Source organism: Pestalotiopsis fici, assembly GCF_000516985.1.
Source record: "Pestalotiopsis fici W106-1 unplaced genomic scaffold PFICI_Scf_11, whole genome shotgun sequence".
Classification (NCBI taxonomy): domain Eukaryota; kingdom Fungi; phylum Ascomycota; class Sordariomycetes; order Amphisphaeriales; family Sporocadaceae; genus Pestalotiopsis; species Pestalotiopsis fici.
Window position 1 is genome coordinate 308320 of NW_006917101.1, and position 16868 is coordinate 325187.

The window sequence follows — 16868 nt, forward strand, 5'->3', positions numbered from 1 at the left end:
CTCAAATCATAATGCTTGAAATCAAAGTCATGCATACTGGCCATAGAAACCAGCCTAATGTAATCCAGACTTCTCCGGCGGCATGGTACTTGGGTCATTCTCTGCCGTTACTCCACTGTAAGCCGGCCGTTCCTGCGGTCCCGTAAGCTGCTGGGCCATGGCCTCATCGTAGCTTGGTGGTGCGTCGTCGTATCTGGGTACTTCGCCAGGGGCCAGCTGAGGCGGGTAAAGAGGATCGTGCGGTGCGCCGGGCGCTGTCGACGCCCTAGGTGGAAGTGGTGGCGGCTGTGGTCTGCCCGCCGCGGCCTGTACGAGCTCCGGAGGCGGGGTGATGCCCGAGTAGATATCGACCTTGGACAACTTCAGGGGTAGGGAGAGCTGCTTGGGATAGGGTGCCGTGGCTTTGCCGCCCTTGATTGGTTTGCCCCAGGTGAGGGTGATGCGGAGCTCAATCTCATAATGGCGAGAGAGGTTGCAGGTGGTGAACGAGGGCGCTACAGTGTTTGGCAAAGGGCGCTCTGCCCAGAAGCGATCTGGCAAGACCGTCTCTGTGTCCACTGCGTCGTTGGGGTCTCCTACAGGTATAGCAAGATTGTTGGCGGACGCTACCACCCATCTGGTGGCCTCGGTATTTCGAGAGTCAAAGACACGAATGTGGGTGAATCCAAGAAGTGCAATCTCTAGCGATGTAAGATAAACCTGCTCCTTTGAGGGAGAAAGCTTCTTGGCAACCAACCGCAAGGGTATTGGTTGGTTACATGTTAAAATGCTCGGATATGGTAGACGGGCTGACATTTCCAAAGATGGCGGAATGAGCTCCTCCTCCTGAGCTTTCGTGTTGTTTTGGAAACCAAAGAATGACGTTCTTTTCTTGATAACCTCAGGCGTGCGAGGATCAAATGTGAAGGGCCGCCGCGCAAAAGCCTCCTGTTTTGTTATGGGTGGACGTGGTGACTCTATTGGCAGAAACTTGAAACCAATCTGATAGCGCCAGTTTTCCTTGAAAAAGCCAGGTCTTTGAATGGTGACTTTGATGTAGTATCGAATCTCAGCTTTCCGCGGGAAGCCAGTGAGAGACGGGGGCAACGTAGCCCTCACATGCTGGAGCATCAGCTGTTTGCTACCATCCATGGTTCGAAAGCCTGCAAAGCCAAGAAAGTTGGCGCTGCCACTTGGTCCCCCGATCCCGCCAATGCCGTTCAGCGCCGCCATGGCTGTTGGGTTGCCGCAGATATTGTTCAAGGGCACCTTGAACTTGAAGGGAAACTCGTGTTGTCCAGGATACATGACGCCTGGCATGCCGCCGACGGGTGAGGCCGAGGCAGCTGCATCTGGATAGACTTGCTTGACCAGATAGAGCAGCTTGTGGGTTTCGGATCTGTAATCCGTGGGGAAGTGAGAGTTGCTGTAGTTGTTAACAGCCACGCCGCGATCGTCAAGATCCAGCGCTGTTCTCGAATCGCCCTCTAACTTGACAACAATGTTACCAATAGTCTCTGGTCGATTGAGGCCGAGAATTATGCGGCCTTGTATAAAGTCCAGGTTCGTATAGAACTCTGGAGGATTGTCGAGGGCTATTCGTATCGACATGTTGATGCTCTGCGATGAATGACGACTTGTCTCCTTGCCCAGACTCCTGGGAGAAGTCTTGAATATGCTGAGCAGGTTCTCACCCGGGCAGCAACCACCTAACGGATTGGGTATAAAGTGACTAAAGTTTCGAGTATGAGCTAGATTTCTAAATGGACCAGTCCGGTAGTTTTACAGCGGGTTGACGGATTTAGAGCTGCACGGTAATCGCGCTTCCACGTCGCATGTTTGATTATTATGCGTAAGAGTTTGCCCTCCCAAAACGACCGAAAAAAGTACATTAAAAATGTCCCGTGGCTTCTGGAAAGCTCGGAAGGTGTGAGACTCTGCTGTGGCCAATATTCTTGCTCAGCCTCAAAGTCCAACGCGTCTGGGGTCTCATTCATGATCTTGGTTGCTGTCGGGTCTCGGCCTGTAAGGAAGCTGCTGGTTCCTGTGACGTAGGGGCATAGTGGGGAACGCCATCGGCTTATCGGTTATCGAAAGTATCTAGGGCTAAAGAGGTATAGTACACGCTATTAGTTGCATCAACTCTCTATGCTCCAATTGCTGACTTGGAGACTGGAAGCTAAAGTAGTTGGTGATTCAGATTAGGCAACAACTGCTCATCCATTCCTATTCAAATCCGTTGGTGTTGTGAATATTGTATAACTGGTCATTCTGTCTTCTCTTTACTACTCTACATTATATCTCGTCGTGTCTGAGGAATTGTCACATAAGGAGACGCAACAAGTGGTTCATTATGCGCACCTCCAAGCTGTTGCTTGCCTTCTCCTGTCTCTTTAGCCCATCATGGCAGACGCACACCTACATAGGATGTTTCGTTGATTCGATGGGCCTCACAGATATCGGGCCATACACGTACTTGTCTCGTGGGCTATGCATCATGAATTGTAGAAGACACCACAGCTGGATTGTCGGGCTCACAAATGGAACGCGCTGTCTTTGTGGAAACACTATTCCGCCAATGGAAAGCAGGGTTGATGATACACACTGCAATAGAGCCTGCCCTGGTTATGCTCATGATACATGTAAGTGACCATTCCATCACGAACATTGGCCCTTTGCAGGCTAAACCCACTGTTATAGGCGGAGGTATGGGCTTTATTTCTGTATGGGCAAAGGAGCCAGAAATGGAGGAACAGTTGTCCGTAACGACATCAGAGTCCAGTCGAGTGGAGGCACAGCGTGTAATTAGCTAATCAAATGAGGAGGGGTTTCAATCAATTGCACTGCAAGAACCACCATTTTACCTCAAACAATATCATTATGGAGGATCTTAGCTGTTGATGAAGTTGAATTATTATCATTGCGTTAATGTCATTTATATCTCTATAACCAGTATGAGATACGCCAATAATTGCATAGTCTTCTTTAATACATTTCCACTGAAATACAGTGGTCAACTGTACATGTTTTGATGGACAGGTTTTGCATTATTGTGTTTCCAATAATTGGTACGGAATTCTTGCTGAGGACCGCGACTGTATCGATTCTGCCGACAGATTATCTGCCATTGGCTTTGGTTTTCGTGTGTCTCTGGGCAAACGCGTCTGAGCAGATCCTGCCAATCCCGCGTCTCAGCGTGGAGAGAGAATTCGAAATCTCAATATCGGAGATAGTGGTCGAGATCAAGACAACAGAGAGACTCGACTGGGTCATGATTCTTAGATATTGTCTTGCATCCAAATGAGGCTCAGGCTCAAACCATTACTGGCGGCAGCATGCTCCAGACCCGCGAGGCCCTCTCACTTTGAGGCTTGGTTGGCACCACTAGTCCGAGATGTAACGACATGCAGGCGGTTTCAGTCGCATCAAAGCACACAAAAGCGTTCGGAACCATTGCGCATTCTATTTTGCGGCTCCGATGAGTTCAGTAGCGCCAATCTCAGGGCTCTACATGAGGAGCAGCTCAGAAACCCGGGCCTCATTGAGTCCATCGATGTAGTTGTCCGTCCGGGGAAGCGAGTGGGAAGGGGCAATAAGAAAATACAGCACCGTGAGCTCTGCATTGCTCTCCTTTAAATACCTCTGGTCTGACAATACCTATAGCTCCGATCAGGGATGTAGCCACAGAGCTAAAGCTCACGATTCATGAGCGCGACACGTTCACAGGCTGGACTGTGAGTATTCAATCGTCCTGTTTCCAAGACGCTGCGTCGAGATAACAGTATTTCCCTGGAGTCCTCACCATTCTGACACCGCTGGGACACAGATGCCCACAAACATCAACCTCATCATCGCCGTGTCCTTTGGCCTCTTCGTGCCGGCGCGTCTGCTGCGCGCAGCCCGGTACGGGGGACTCAATGTGCACCCGTCGCTGCTGCCCGAGTTCCGGGGCGCCGCGCCGCTGCACCACGCACTGCTCGCCGGCCGCGCGGCCACGGGCGTGACGCTGCAGACGCTCGACGACCGCACCTTTGACGCCGGTGTCGTGTTGGCCCAGACCCCGCTGAGTGATGGCTCTCTCTTTGCCATTCCCCCGGGCTGTACCGTTCCCGAGCTGCAAGCCGGGCTCACGCCCCTGGCTACCGAGATGCTCGTCAGCAGCCTGCGCGAGGGCCGCCATGTTCCGCCGCACCGTGCCGTGGGCTGGCAGCAGCAACAACAGCAGCAGCAGCAAGATGGTTCTGCTTCTGGCTCCGAAACGCCCAAAGGACTGCTGCCAGACGCAACGGCCTGGGCGCCCAAGATCACGCCACAGATGCGGCAACTCGTGCCTCCATCTGACCAGGCGTCCCCAGCCTGGACTGCCCGCCAAACGGTGCTTCGGCAGCGTGTCATTGGACCTCTGTGGTGCAAGGCTCGGGAAGCGCATGGCAAGGTCAAACGGGTTATTGTGGACGATGCAATGGAAGAAGTCGCCGTGCCAGAAAGTGATGTGTTCAATCCTGAAAAGGGCCTCTACAAGAAACTCCAGATCCATCGCTCGAGTGGCCGCCCGGCCCTTGATGAGCAAGGAGGAGAGGATTCGATCGTTTCCGTCATTTTTTGGGTCCCGCATGACAGTGAGGATATATATCTCGTCGAGTCCCAAACAGCAGCTCTGAAAATAGGCCGACTGAAAATCGAAGGAGACAAGGCGAAGCCGGCGACTGTGGCCTTGGCACATTTCGAGAGCGAAGTGGTTGAACAGAACATGATAGATGCTCAGTATGTATTGAGGTGATGTACGAAGTATAATAGAGAAGTATCTCCATGTCGCATCAATGTTATCATGCTTCGCAAGAATCCACTGCCAAAATTGGTTTCACTGCAATAGTCATGAAAAGTTTGGTAATACAAGGTCAATTGTCTCTACTTCATCTCGGAGTCAATGCCTATCGTGGTGTTACAATGGTCAAGCCTCCGTATACCAGGTGGCGTTCAGATACAGTGCTCGGCAGAAAAGCAAAATAAGAGAGACCTTGATCGTCGTTCCTCATAACAATGTCATCATGCCAGAGTGTCATACGATCCCTCCCGAAACCGTGGTGTTTTTTTCCCTTTGCGAATTCAGCACATTTCTTTCATTTGATAGCACGTCAGGAGGGACCGTCGAGTGATGCTTATATCACTTCTTTTACATGTGCTTGTGCTTCTCGTCCATGGAGCTGCCAGCGCTGGAGGACGTCTCCGTCTTGGTGAGGGTGTCATCTTCCTCGTGCTCAGGCCCGTGGATGCTCTCCTCAAAGACGGGCTCGGGCTCATTGACCTCGAACTTGGTCTTGAAGTCGTGCAGGTGGTTGGAGTAGCCGCTGCTGTTGGATCGGCGGCGCTCGTTGGCCCACTTGAACTGCTCATCAACGACTTCCTCACCTAGGTTGCCCCTACCAGAGGGTTAGTTTGTTTCTCAGCTTCGAAATAGATTCATGTGTCTTGTTTCTCGAATGCATGAATGTGGGCAGCATAAAAATAGATATCTGCCCAGTAAACGGGGATGCAGCTCGGGGCGTGTAAGTGCACTTTAAAGCTTACCAATTGCCTCGGCCACCGCCATTCTTTTTGGTCTTCTTGGGGTCGACTCCAGCGAAGCCGTTCTGAGCAAAGAATTTGGGAACATTCTCCTGGGGGAGAACAGTGCCTTCGGCAATGCCGGCGTGGTCCTTCTCGTTGTACTTGTGGGAGCGAGTCACTATACTAGCGTGTTAGTCATGCTATATGATCCAACTCACGACGACATGGCACAACCACGACAGAATTTTGATAGTACCAGAGGCTATGATTCATCAATGAATGATGGAGCAAGCCAATAGTAACAACAATCAAATGTTTGTGGACTTATTGATGCCAACAGAATATCACTTGGTAGATGACAGACGAGAGAAGGAGCATTGCGGGGCAGCTAGCTGCTGATGACGGGGAAATAGCTTCCAGGGTGCTCACAACTTACTTTTGACAAAGGTGTTTGGTAGTACGTGATACGAGATCAGGCCTTGTGATGTCCTTTAAGCTTTGTTTGTGCTTTGGATGATGATCTTTGATGGGTTGAAGATCAAGTGAATGGATGGGTTATGTTGTTGTAGATGGGAAGGAGTTCCGGGACGAAAGCCGTTTGTCCAAGTTGGTTGATATGGGCAGTCAATGGGAGCTCCTCAATGGACGAAAGGGCGAAGTGGGGGAGGGGGGAGCAGTAACAAGCAGAGTCTATTAACTAGATCGACAAAGTTGCTACGCCTCGAGAAACAGCTAGATACCGTGACAAGAAGAGGGGAGGGAGAGGGGAGGAGCTGAAAGGTCTTGGAATCTTTTAGTTAATTAAAGTATCGACTACATTAGCTAGTTGGGTCGGCGTTTGGGGGGTTGCATCAGTGTTGGCGTAGATGATGGAAGAATGGATGACACTTTCTTCTGGTACCATGTTCGCTGTCTTGCCCGCCTTTATAAAAGCTTCCTTCAATGGAACGAGCAATGGATGGATGGGGGGGTTAAAGAGACGGAATCAATACGGCTTGGCTACATTAATTGGCTCTGATGGACATTGGAGTAGATGCAGCAGGTACAACATCGATACATTTGCCAATCAAACGGCTGATTGCAACTGCTGTTCTTGCCTGCTATGCCCGCCAATACGTATATGCAACAGCTGTCGTGCAACTTTAACGATCCTGTTGGTTTCCGACCTCCTCCAATCGATGGGGCCGCCATCGTAAGTTGTTAGTGCTGGGGGGGCCCCCTCGAGATGGAGACGAGGGGTCCGGCAGTCGCGTGACCTCAGGCAATCTCGCCTCGAAACCGCGTGAGAGCTACGACGGCTAGACCGGACCTACGATCACGACTCTTGTGAAGTGCTCAAAGGTCCCAGCTAAATCAATGTTTGTTTGTGGGTTGGCCAAATACATCTAGGATTGGTAGACAGAGGGAAAACAGCACTTCAAAGAGAAAGACTTGTTTCGGCTGTCTGGGTCAGTAGCATTGCTGGCTTAGAACACTGAATACGTATGACCTACCGACATACCAATGTAATGTCCAGTGCCTGTAGAAATGAAAGTACCACGAGGTATCCCGTAGATCCCTCAAAGTAAGGCATGCATGTACGTATCCAGTATCAGGAGTTCCCCACGAAGGAAGTGAGTGAGTGAGATCTTATGTAGGTTCTTGTATGTAACCTACCTACCCTATTACCAACCCTACCTGCATACATTCCTTTACCTTCCCTGTCCTGACCAAGCATCGTCGTCGATAGATGATGGCGGTAGTAACCAAATCATTAGCTGGCATGCCGCCAATCGGGGAGGGTTCTGGAGCATCTTTTCGTCCATGCTGGCTGATGGGGGAAGGGAGATGCTGAGCATGATCTTGCGAGCAGCAATTGTCAGATTTGCCATGGCAATGCCCTTTGATTCATGCCTTGGTGATTTTTGTACTCAAAACAGTACAATTGAGGTTGTTACTTCAAAGCTCTCTGGCTACTCAAGTCTACAGCTTCTCCGCTGAATTCAACGGCATGCGACATAAAATCCCCCGTGGTCAGAAGCAATGCAAGTTTATGTCACCGGTGGGTCCCATCGTCGTCGGCCAACTCCAGGTACCGTCAGTGAGCTGACATCGACCCCGTGCCATTTAAGGGTTGGTTTGTTTTTGGGGGCTCAATGGACTTGGCCAAAGCGGGTAACGAGAATGCGGGGAAAGTGGATCAGTACACCTTGGGCTTGCACATCCCTTTGCCTGCCTCCCAAATCCATGTTCCGCTGCATCCTGCCGCCAGCTAGGCTGACCACTGGGACGTTTTGCGACAATCAAAGGTAGCAGTCCATCTGAAATTAGAGCCGTTTCTTTGCTGCCACTTGGAACTGATTTCTCGGCCGGCTGCGATGGATACGCACTGGACTGTTCGAAACATGCATCTATTGAGAGAAATCTCTCTAGATGCAGAAGACTACTGACTCGCTGAGTCGGCGTCTCCATGTGATTGAAGGGCCCGGCCTGTTTCAAACCGTCTGCTCATGTCTGTTGATCTACTGGGACACTGGATACAGGTGTAGATCGTACGACGGAGCGTACAAACAGCCATGACCCGAAAGACGATGTCCTGATTTCCTTCTTGCTTTTCAAGAAAAGTTTACTTTTGAAATTGCCTTGGGGTCGGTTTACATCCCGTGTCTTGTGCCAAAAGGATGGGAAATCGGGGTCTAGCTCCAAGACTTCAGCGTAAAAGTTTCCGCTGGAAAGTCGTTTATAGTTGCAGTTTTCCAAACTGAGGGTCTTATTGAGGTTACTTTGTTATTAGTACTATTCCCGTCGGTAGAAAAACGTGAACACTTTGGCTTGGGCTAGGTCAAATGTCGTGCATCCCCCGATACCATCCCACGGTATTTTTTTTGCAATACGCCGCCCTGTCCATACTGTGACATCCAGGAATGTGTCGCCCAGATCCGACACTGTATTTGAGGGCACACGATACATTCCCGACCCAGGCATCTTTAGTCAACCACTGGGCAATAGCGACGTCACTGCCGCCCCCCCTGCGGAGATAGGTGAGGGCGACGAGGAAGGGGACCGCCGATGCCGGATCTGATAAGGGACCAGTTCTCAATTTTTTTTCTCCATCCACATGCAGGCGGCGCAAGTCAGATACCAGCATTTTGACTAATCCGTGCATCTCCGCTCGTTGGGAGTCAATCTGCCTTATTTGTAAGCGCCCTCATTCGCTGTCGCCGGACCCTTCACGATCCATCCTGCCTTGTCTCTAAACTTTTCCAACATCGATCTTTCTTGAATTGATTTTGCCCATTCCGGAGTAATCTGCCCCTCCAACCACCACTACTACTACTACTACCACCACCTCCTCTTCCCGAAAGCCCAGCCCAAACAAACCATTGCCAACCCCGCTATTGCCAAACCAACGCAACGAAAGAAAACCGCAAGAAACATCTTTCATTTCCCACGACAACTCAGATTGGTACAAGGCGTCCGAAAATCTCACCCCCGCGCGCGCACCCCCGGTCATCATGTCGCCTTCAACTATCATGATTGACACGAGCGACGACTTCGCCTTCCCCATTGCCAAGCCGGCGCAAAACGGCTCTGCTGCCGGGGCCGCTCGAACCCTCCTCCTTGCCCCGCCGTCGATTGCGAGCCACGAAGAGAAGCTGCGCCAGGTCTTGGCCGCCCACGACCGATCCGTGACAGACTTGCAAATGCTCGATCGCCTGTCGGCCGGTCTCGTCTCTCTCCCCGCCTCTACATACGATCTGATTCTTGTTCTGAGCGATGCCGACGGTACACGGTCCGAGTCGACTCTCTTGCTGAACCGTGACGTTTTTGCAAAGGTTGTGCCATCGCTCAAGGTCGGGGGCAAGCTTCAAGCACAAAACAGCACTCTGGGCCAAGGCACTGACAGCCCAGATGCTCGTGAAGCCGTGCTGGCAGGACTGGTTGCTGGCCCAGATGGCTTCACAAAGGCCGAAGAGGAGGAAGCAGCCGTACCGCTCAAGCTGTCCTTTGGCAAATCAAAGAAGAGAAGCGCCGCTGGCCCTCCAGTAGCTACCGTGACGGTAGCCGAGACAAACGGCGTGGACAAGAAACTCAGCATGGCGCCTCCGGTATCAAAGCCCGCTGGTGTTGGCTTTGTGGATCTCGAAGATGATTTCGACTTTGGCGATGACGATGACTTGATTGACGAAGACACATTGTTGACGGAGGAGGATCTCAATCAGACTTTGGCAGTCCGTAAGTCGTCCACATACCGCGCATATAGTCGATTGTGACAAAGAGCAAGCTAACATTTTTCCAGCGGCCGAATGCGTGCCAAAGGTTGGCAAGAGGCGGCGTGCTTGCAAGGATTGCACATGTGGTCTCGCAGAGAAGCTAGCTGCCGAAGACGCCAAGAAGAGGGAAGACGCAGACGCCGCATTGAAGTCCTTGAAGCTTGGCGCAGATGATCTGAACGAGCTGGACTTTACAGTACAGGGCAAGGTGGGATCTTGCGGAAACTGCTCGCTAGGCGATGCCTTCCGATGCGATGGCTGTCCATATTTGGGCATGCCGGCCTTCAAGCCTGGCGAGGAAGTGCGGTTGCTGAACAATGAGATTCAGCTATGAGTTTTTATGCATTTGGGATTGGTACAATAGCGGGTTATGATTGTCACTTAGAGAAACATGTCATGAAAAGACATTCGAGGGGGCTCAGGCATATATGGATCACGAGCCAGATTATGAATAGACCATGAATTCACATGTAATCATTTCTATTAGCAGGAATACTTATTTGTTGGGAAGGACAAGTGAACAAGGCGACCACGCAACTAAATCCGCCCCAATATCTCGTTGCTTCATGACATTGAAAGTTCCATCCATAAAGTTTCCATGCTGAGATGCCAAACGCCGTCTCTGTGCAATGGATTTGGTTTTACAAATCGATGATTTCTCCGGGTTTCTACGAGCCTTGTCGCTTGTAGCTTCGTCTTGTGCTACTGTTAAACATTTCCCCTCCGTTGTTCTCCTTGGTGAATTGCGGACTCACACTGTCACTATTTGCTCTATATCTTCGCTCGGCTGTCCCAAGTACGTGTCTTGGCACGAAGCGAATTCAATGTATAATTTCGACCACTACTCTCAAGTTCCCGGAGAGAGATGCCAAATTCTGGTTTGCTGATTGTTGCCATTTTCATCTTGTACAAATATCGTGGCCCAGCAATGTAGCAAGAGTGGCACAGTAACCAGCAGCATGACATGGTTTCTCGGCCCCATTCAATAAACTTGAAATTTTGATGTGAATCAAAGCTGGGAACCTGAATAAGTAGTGGTTCATTGTATTTACTCAACCTCGGGGTGCAAACAGGTTCCCTTGGGAATGCAGTGCCTTCGTGTCATGGCCTTGAACAAAACCACGGCCTCAAATTACGCACAATGTGGCAGATGTTTATATTGAATCCTCGGACATGACATTTATAAATCGCAAAGACACAGTCCATAGATCATCACGGCAAGGAAGGAAAGGCCAACGGCCTCCAATACACAATCTGATTTCATCATATTGACTGATCTAAGATACCTATATTCCGGCGATACAATGAAGAGCTTCATCGTATCCGCCCCGGAGTAGTTAGGAATCCGCCACTTTCTGCAGTCCGCCCAATTATGTATTCTCGCACGGCCGATAGACTTGATGCCACTCAGACCAAGATTGCACCTGTCTACGTTATGGTGCATCCCCGAAGCAAAGTCAAACCGCCTTTTCTGTGCCCTACAAGCCCAGACATTTTCCCCGTGAACTTGAATGTTTATGTCACTCCCAACGCCTTGCCTAGTTGTCATGCCCACGAAAAAAAATCAAATAAAAAAAATCAAACAAATCGCGTGTTGGGGTATATTGCGCGTCGTCTCTTCTCATAAACATCATTTGAAAGAATTTGCGTTGAAGCGCGTGTCGTAGAGTAAGCGATCGGCCATGAGAAAGTCCAGGAAAACCTCGTCTTACGACTTGAGTCGAAGGGCGTGTTCCTTTCTTCATCCCAACATGCTCTGAAAATTGTGAAGTATGTCAATCATCTAGACATATGACTTCTACTTGTGCGGTTCTGCCCCGCTGCTGGGCCACTTGATTCGTAGGTGGTCTGGATATTGGTGCTTTCTTGAGTGATCCATTCCTTGCCGGACCGTCGTCGTCGCTGTCAGTGTTGTCATCATCATCATCGTCCGGAATGATTGGAGTCCATGATCCATCCGTGGTCACCTGAATTTTCTTCACACTCAATAAATTTTGGTTTGCCAAAGCCCTTCTGACCTTTGCGAAGTAACCATCGATCCTTAGGCTACCAGGTCGCGCATCGCCTGAGCAGAGTGGACATTTCCATTTATCGACGAGCGAAGGCTCTTTGGGACACAGCTCGCAATCCGATGCCCTTTTGGCCCCACAGGTACATGACTTTTTGCCAGGACGAGTTGTCAACCAAGTCTCCAGGTCGAAGCACTCCAGATGCGTGCAACCTTTGCCTCGGACTGGCGTATTCCACAGGCTCATGCTGAACGGATCAGTAATATTAATGCTGAGATCGCTTGAGACCATGGCCAGTTCGTCGTCGTCACATGAGTTTGATGCTCCGCCTAAGCGATTTTGGATCACCACGCGCGTCTCTTCTGCTGGGATGACTGCCTCATCGGAAAGGTTAGGCAGTGCATACATAGAAGTGTGGCTCAGCGTCTCGATAACCTCCACGGCGACAAAAGGCATTCCCTTTTCAAATGGCTTTTGAACAGGTACCGACACTTTGAGAATATTCTCCCCAGCCACGACAAACCCTCCAACTTCTACGGGTTGGTCCTTGGAATGATGTTGTTTACGTCTGAACATTAGCGGCTGATTATTCAATTGCATTTGGATATGCTCGGGCCAGTCAGTCTCAGCAACGATCCAATCCTGCTCGGAGGGCACTCTTCCAACGCCCCTCGCAAAACAAACCCGTATTCTGATGCGTAAGGAACCGTCAAAGTAGAAGTTGGAAGGAGGGCCTAGTGCGTTTGCTGGGGAATCGCTGGAGAGTTTGAAAACCTCTGATTGAGTTACGTTGAATTGAAAGACGTGAAGATACTTCTGCTGGGGTATTGGTGAAGGGTCAAGCGCTAGATATTTGATGTATTGATAATACCGTTCATGCTGACTTGAGAACATAATACCTTTGAGGATCCTCCTGGGACTTCTTAAATGTGACTGGTGTAGTGACATTTCAAGCGACTTCCTGCTGTGAGCATCATGTGGATGCTGATCCTGTGGAATGCGTGTGGGGGGATGGCGGCGGAAGTCAGCGGTTGCCGTGACATGCATTCGGGCTGGAGGAAGCGATTGGTTGTTGGGGGTACTATTGTTCTGGCGGCCAAGGTCTGCATACGCTGCTGCATACATCGCAAGGGATGGCTGCTGCAGCTGCTGCTGTGATGGCGTGGGCTGAAGTTGTCGCACGTCGACTGCTGCGTTATTCAGACGTTGATTAGCACGGACATGTGCCGCGTATGACATCGCCGTCATATTCTGCTGCATCTGAACAGGCGACTGAGAGGTACCTGGCGGCAGATGTGGCGAGGACGGATTCGGCAATTGCGTTTGCTGCACAGAATTCATGTTATTTTGGACTGGTGATCCTCGCATCTGCTGGGGTAGGTTCATCATGTTCTGCATCTGTGGTGATTGCACAGCAGGTGCCTGCAAGTGGTGTGAGCTGCGCCTCGAGTGCAGTGCTGATGGAAAGCTTTGAGCCAAGTGTGGTGAAGACTGCGGGCTAGCACTGAATTGGGCCCCAGGAGAGCCCAGCATCTGGAGGAACTGCCCTTGTGCCATGATGGGCGATTGCTGAGGTCCTGTCGCGATTGGGGTATTGTTATTGTTCAACTGGCTAAAGAACGTAGCGTTTGTAGGCGAGTTGACAGCTCCATTACTTGCAGCTCGGTTGAAATGAGTTGATGGGACTGAGTATTGCTGGCTAGCAACGGTTGGAGCAAACACAAAGTTGCCTCCAAACGCACCGGTAGCGGATGCTTGACCGTTCGGAGCAGACACCATGTTCTGTGAAACTCCTGCTCCTCCAGACGCATGTCCTGTAACGGGAACATGGTTGTTGGGATGCCTCATCATTGTATTAGGTTGTTGGCTCAAGTGCTGTGGTTGGTAGGGCACCCGCTGGCGTTGCTGGAAAGCCTGACCAGAGGCGCGCGCCTGGGCTACGAGCATCTTATAGGTATGAATCAATTGTATGTTGCGTTGATCGTTGTGTATATCGGCCACGACTCTCGAGACTATGTTGCCGTTGCCATCGTTGTGTGCGTTCTGATCCGTTTTGAACAAAAGGTCCATAGCCTCGCCTGCCTGCCCATCCTTGACACCCAGGTTTCTCCGAGAAGCTCTAAATACAATCGCCTGGAGGGTAGTTGAATAGAGGCCGAAAGTATTCAGCAGTTCATCCATCAAAAGAGGATAGCCCAATTTGACGTGAGCATCAGTGACTACTATCCATCGCTGCGACATGAGCGTCAGAAAGGTGAAAACCTGCACCATGGTCTGTTTGTAGAGTGGGAACTGGTTGTTGCGAGCTCCTAGCGGCGCAGGAAATGATTCAAAGAATCTGGCATGCGCAATACGCAGTTTGGAGTTGCTCTTGAGTATGCTATCAAGCAGTCCAAATGCATTGTCTATTTGGCTTGGATCTGCACCGCACTCAACGCTAAGTTCATCTATGATAGCGTTAGCCCATCTCAAATGAGGATTTTGGGAACAATTGAAGACGGCGAATTAATTCCTTCAAAGCCGTAAAGTGATCGCATGGATCATGGTCATAACCTCATTTTCAAGGGAGCCCGCTTATGGAACAGTATTCATGCCGTAGCAAAAGGGAGCATCACCAAATATATGGGGGCATTACTTACGGAGAAACTCGGTGCTTAGTGTCCAACAGCAAAAAAGTTGGTGTAGGACAACAAAGAACAAGTCGCCTTCATTACAGGCATTCCTCAGAAGCGAATAACGAGGACGTTCGAGGTCGCCATCAAGCGAATATTCGCCGCCACTCTGCGTGATCTGATGCTCAAGTTTCGCAAACGCATTCAGATCGGCGAGCAGAGTATACGCCATGTTCCTACACAAGCAGAACAACGTTAGCTCTTGTAGTATAAAATATTGCGAAAGTGAGCATGACTAGAAGATCCAGTATGCAGTCTTCTCAGGTCTAACCCCCGTGTATGGATAATTTGGCTCTTACCCGGCACGTTGGCGCTTGGCAGGCGGCGGCGGCGGCTGCTCGCGCACATTTGGCGATGGTGGAAGAGCAGCTGACATCGGCGTGACAGTCGACGTGCTCGGTGTCAAGGGCGTCTGCACCGCTGTGACTGCTCCGCAATCAGGATCGGAAACAGTTGAAATGTGGTTCTCAGCCTCTTGCACTGCTGCTGCCTGTCCTGTCGCTACGGCGGGGGTTCTCGCCAGCTGAGTTGGATCCTGCGCATCTGGACTCGTTGCCCCGACAGCCTCAGAAGTAGCAACTGCCTGTATCAATTCAAAGTGGGCCGTGGTTACCGGCACAAAGCTTGTAGGAGTTGAAACAGATGGCAACGTTTGCGAGGAGTTTGTGGGCTGAATAGGTGCAGACAGTGCTGGGCTCGGTTCGTCGCTGGGCGCAGGAGTAGGAAGAGCAGGAGATGCGTCTGGAGGACTGGTGATATCTATTGTGATTAGCCCGAAGCCTCAAGTGGTAAACGGATCATGGCATGCATAATAGTTCGAATGGCAGTCTACGTGGCGCGCGGGTTCGTAGACAGCCATCGGCATAGACAAAAGCAAAGCGCAAAGCAAAGCAACTCACACTTGGACTGTTTGCGCCGAAACTGGCAGAGACTGTGGACGGTTGACAACTTGAGGAGGAGGAGGTGGTGGTGCAGCCGCAGCCGCCGCGGCTGGCCTTGCAAGTGTTTCTTGCTGATGTGGTTGTTGAGAGGAGTCGATGCGGATGGGCGGTCTCCTCTCATGCAGGGATTCCTTCGGGGGACGGGGAGTGGGCTTCACAGGCGCCGCATTACTCATCCACGCTCGCTGACGACCACCTAGAAACTTGTTGACCGTCTTGTTTGATGATTCGTACTGAAAGTCAGCGGTGGCGGGCACGCTTCTTCCCGACGAAGGTCGCTGGCCGTGTCCGGGCGCCATTACTCTCACCTACGTGCATCGCCTCGGCGCACGTCTTGAGGCAACACCGAAGGGGACAAGAGTCGAGCTCGGTGTTTAGGATGGCGCCGACTTGCTCTCGATTGCTAATTCTGCCAGCTACAGGGAGGAAACGAGATCGAGCGAGGACAGAAAATAGAAGTTGCGAAATGGTGTATGCTGTTTGACGATTTGGAACTCAAGTCGGGCGCAAGCCTCAACAACGAAAACAATGCCCGGCGGAATAGAGGCAGGGCCGCATGAGACCTACCACAGACGCAGAAAAGAGGAGAGGTGAGCAGAGCGCGCATCAGAAAAAAAGCGGCGAAACGATTCGGCTGCAAAAAAACCCAAAGAGGCTGCAAGCGCACCGGATGTCAGTCTCTGTACGTATTATCCGTAAATGGTCACGTCGCCCAACACTTAGCGAGCGACATCTGCTGGGATCAATGACGATAATGACAATAAGTGGTATGCACGAAGCATGCTCCTCGACCCTCTAGGCAATGCAAGCATGAGGCTCTGAATATGGGCACCCATGGGATGTCTAGCTGTTCGGCTCTTGCCTGTCTCAGGTTTAGGAGGAGAAAAGGCAGTGTTTGCTTTTTCTTCCTGTTTCGTAACATCCCAGTGCTACTACTTTTACGTTCTTGCAGTTTATGGAATTTGCTTTAATGTGCAATGCTTCAGGTGACCGAGGTCGAGTATTATAACGTCTTACCCTGGCTACTTGCTTTTCTCTAAAATGTGAGCCGCACCCGGGATTCAATTGACTTGTTAGTATACACAAGCAAGCCACCAACAGCGACTGTTGATCGATTGCACACAGCCTGGAGGGGCAGGGAACTTCAGGAAACTCGATAGCGGGAGCGACCGTGTGAGCGAGCCGCAGTACCCACCGACATTTGAATCTTCTTTACGGCCAGTCTTCATGTCTTCGAGTAAAACCTATACCCATGGCAACTTGCTCTCGAATGGTCAAGAACAATCATAGGTGAATATCACGAAACAAAGCATGGACGTGCCATTTTGCAGAACTTGGCTTGCAAAGTCTACTTTGATGTCCCTGCTCGTAACCTAGTCGGTAAGCGCGGTAATATCCACAATATTAATGTAGTCTTGAACCTCATTGCGAATGCAGATCGCAACTGAATTGACAAGTAAAAATACG

At 50.8% G+C, this 16868-nt stretch overlaps 5 protein-coding genes across 5 annotated transcripts; 2 read left to right on the forward strand and 3 right to left on the reverse strand.

Annotated features, from left to right (window-relative positions):
* Window positions 1–54: 54 nt before the first annotated feature.
* Window positions 55–1590, reverse strand: PFICI_13108 (uncharacterized protein; the record flags this gene model as incomplete). Its single annotated transcript, XM_007841689.1, has 1 exon — window positions 55–1590. One exon carries the CDS (start codon window positions 1588–1590, stop codon window positions 55–57), a length of 1536 nt encoding a protein of 511 aa, XP_007839880.1.
* A 1689-nt stretch (window positions 1591–3279) lies between these two features.
* PFICI_13109 (uncharacterized protein) lies at window positions 3280–4759 on the forward strand (the record flags this gene model as incomplete). The annotated part of the gene is made up of 3 exons (XM_007841690.1): window positions 3280–3589; window positions 3643–3713; window positions 3806–4759. 3 exons carry the CDS (start codon window positions 3280–3282, stop codon window positions 4757–4759), a joined length of 1335 nt encoding a protein of 444 aa, XP_007839881.1.
* A 393-nt stretch (window positions 4760–5152) lies between these two features.
* PFICI_13110 (uncharacterized protein) lies at window positions 5153–5799 on the reverse strand (the record flags this gene model as incomplete). Its single annotated transcript, XM_007841691.1, has 3 exons — window positions 5153–5399; window positions 5548–5704; window positions 5745–5799. The coding sequence occupies 3 exons, from the start codon at window positions 5797–5799 to the stop codon at window positions 5153–5155; spliced, it is 459 nt and encodes a 152-aa protein (XP_007839882.1).
* A 3221-nt stretch (window positions 5800–9020) lies between these two features.
* Window positions 9021–10113, forward strand: PFICI_13111 (Fe-S cluster assembly protein dre2; the record flags this gene model as incomplete). The annotated part of the gene is made up of 2 exons (XM_007841692.1): window positions 9021–9741; window positions 9806–10113. The coding sequence occupies 2 exons, from the start codon at window positions 9021–9023 to the stop codon at window positions 10111–10113; spliced, it is 1029 nt and encodes a 342-aa protein (XP_007839883.1).
* Window positions 10114–11554: 1441 nt separating this feature from the next.
* Window positions 11555–15700, reverse strand: PFICI_13112 (uncharacterized protein; the record flags this gene model as incomplete). Its single annotated transcript, XM_007841693.1, has 4 exons — window positions 11555–14235; window positions 14428–14636; window positions 14760–15209; window positions 15360–15700. The coding sequence occupies 4 exons, from the start codon at window positions 15698–15700 to the stop codon at window positions 11555–11557; spliced, it is 3681 nt and encodes a 1226-aa protein (XP_007839884.1).
* Window positions 15701–16868: the final 1168 nt, after the last annotated feature.